At 38.8% G+C, this 2,119-nt stretch overlaps 1 protein-coding gene across 1 annotated transcript; it reads left to right on the top strand.

The window, feature by feature from the left end:
- Positions 1-469: 469 nt before the first annotated feature.
- On the top strand, positions 470-2,119 carry LOC130806172 (chlorophyll a-b binding protein 5, chloroplastic). Its single transcript, XM_057671126.1, has 2 exons — positions 470-979; positions 1,281-2,119. The coding sequence occupies exons 1-2, from the start codon at positions 837-839 to the stop codon at positions 1,930-1,932; spliced, it is 795 nt and encodes a 264-aa protein (XP_057527109.1). The 5' UTR covers positions 470-836; the 3' UTR covers positions 1,933-2,119.

The raw sequence follows: 2,119 nt of genomic DNA on the forward strand, positions 1-2,119 counted from the left end.
GCAATGTATAATTGGTCAGAAGAGAGGCTCGAGATGTACCTAATCATCATTCAACCCTTTGATGTTGTTGAGTCGGCAAGATGGGAAACAATCATGATGCTTGATGAAGTAAAAGTTCACGAGGAATGTAGGTGGAGCGTTGAGTTTCTTAGATTTGTTTACTTTACGAGATTAGTGAAAATCATGATGAAATTGTTCTTAATACTTAAGTTTCTTTGCAAGGTAAACCTAGAATTATGTTATAAATTAGCGTTATTATTATGGCAAAAAATTTAAATAATGATAATTTAATACTCGTTTTGAGAGAAGTTTTATTTCTCTCACTTTGCACAAGTGAAGAATAAAAATGATTAGTTAGTTTGGGATGAGATAAAATGAAGGAAATTAAGACCACTACCCAAAAAATCTATATATATATATATAATTACTAAGATAAATTAAAATGAAAATTAATACAAAATGAGAGGGACATCAAGATTAAATGTAAATAATATAAACCACTCCAAAGAAATCCAACCAGGCAATTGAGTATCTACGAATATTGTGGCTTAGATTAAACTTACAAAATAATATCCAACAACAAAATCTTGGAATCCTACATGGCAGAAAATCATCCTCTCTTGTCACCCAAAATATCAGTATGAAAATCTATTCATGAGGATATGACCAATTGGAGGATACTACTGGTGTGGTATAGCTTTCCTCATCCACATCATAAACCACAAAATTTTATTTATATATTATCAATCAGTTGAATATAACCCACCAGCTCATAATATTAAACTCAAGTTATCAGAATTACAAAAAGAAATAAAAGATAGCACCAAGTAAAAGCTATGGCCACTTCAACTATCCAACAATCTGCATTTGCTGGGCAGACCTTACTGAAGCAACAGAATGAGCTAGTCCGCAAGGTCGGTGGCAATGGAGGCCGCTTTTCCATGCGCCGCACAGTCAAGAGCGCTCCTCAAAGCATTTGGTAAGCTCCACTTCCCTTCCTAGTATCGAATTCATGCAGCATTAGTTGAATCACTTTCAGCTTTTTTTTGCAACAGTTTTTGTTCTGAGATGTCAAGATAACCCAGTAGACCTGTAATATATACCAAGCAACTTGTATAGCCAATTCACTTAATTTCTCTGGATGAGTACGCGGAACTGCAAACTACCTCTTAAAAATCAATTTAAAATAAATTAATGAACTTTATAGATTTTAGTTGAATGCTGAAGGAGTATTTTAGGAATGAGTATCTGCTGAATAACATCTCAAATTAAAAATACAGGTATGGTCCTGACCGTCCCAAGTATTTGGGCCCCTTCTCAGAACAGACCCCATCATACCTTACAGGAGAATTCCCTGGTGACTATGGTTGGGACACTGCTGGACTCTCAGCAGACCCAGAAACCTTCGCCAGAAACCGTGAGCTTGAGGTGATCCACAGCAGGTGGGCCATGCTTGGCGCCTTAGGTTGTGTATTCCCTGAAATTCTTTCCAAGAACGGTGTTAAATTTGGTGAAGCTGTGTGGTTCAAGGCCGGATCTCAAATCTTCCAAGAAGGTGGACTAGATTATCTTGGCAACCCAAACTTGATCCATGCCCAAAGCATTCTCGCTATCTGGGCTAGCCAAGTTGTCCTCATGGGTTTGATTGAGGGCTACCGTGTTGGTGGTGGGCCCTTGGGCGAAGGACTTGACAAGGTCTACCCTGGTGGAGCTTTTGACCCACTTGGTTTGGCAGACGACCCAGATGCCTTTGCTGAGCTAAAGGTAAAAGAGCTCAAGAACGGGAGACTAGCTATGTTCTCCATGTTCGGGTTCTTCGTTCAAGCTATTGTTACCGGAAAGGGTCCCATTGAGAACCTTTCCGATCACCTTGCTGACCCAGTGGCTAACAATGCCTGGGCTTACGCCACCAACTTCGTTCCTGGAAAGTGAAGCAACTAGGATTTATAATTACTTACGGAGAAATAGTGTGACCAAATGTATGAGAATGATTTACACGGGCAATGAAGTTTTAGCTGTGGACATGATGCAACTTTGTATTAAAAGAAGCCTGTAAGGTTGTAATGTAAAGACTAGTTGCCTATAACGGATTGTTAAATTGCCAAAAATGTTACTTATC

The sequence above is a fragment of the Amaranthus tricolor genome, chromosome 2 (assembly GCF_026212465.1).
Source record: "Amaranthus tricolor cultivar Red isolate AtriRed21 chromosome 2, ASM2621246v1, whole genome shotgun sequence".
In the NCBI taxonomy this organism is placed as follows: domain Eukaryota; kingdom Viridiplantae; phylum Streptophyta; class Magnoliopsida; order Caryophyllales; family Amaranthaceae; genus Amaranthus; species Amaranthus tricolor.

What these genes read in the sequence shown, in the direction of transcription:
- LOC130806172 (XM_057671126.1), top strand. Translation starts at nt 837, where the DNA reads ATGGCCACTTCAACTATCCAACAATCTGCATTTGCTGGGCAGACCTTA. An exon ending in AGCGCTCCTCAAAGCATTTG is followed by an intron (nt 980 to 1,280) that starts GTAAGCTCCACT and finishes TTAAAAATACAG; the next exon opens with GTATGGTCCTGACCGTCCCA.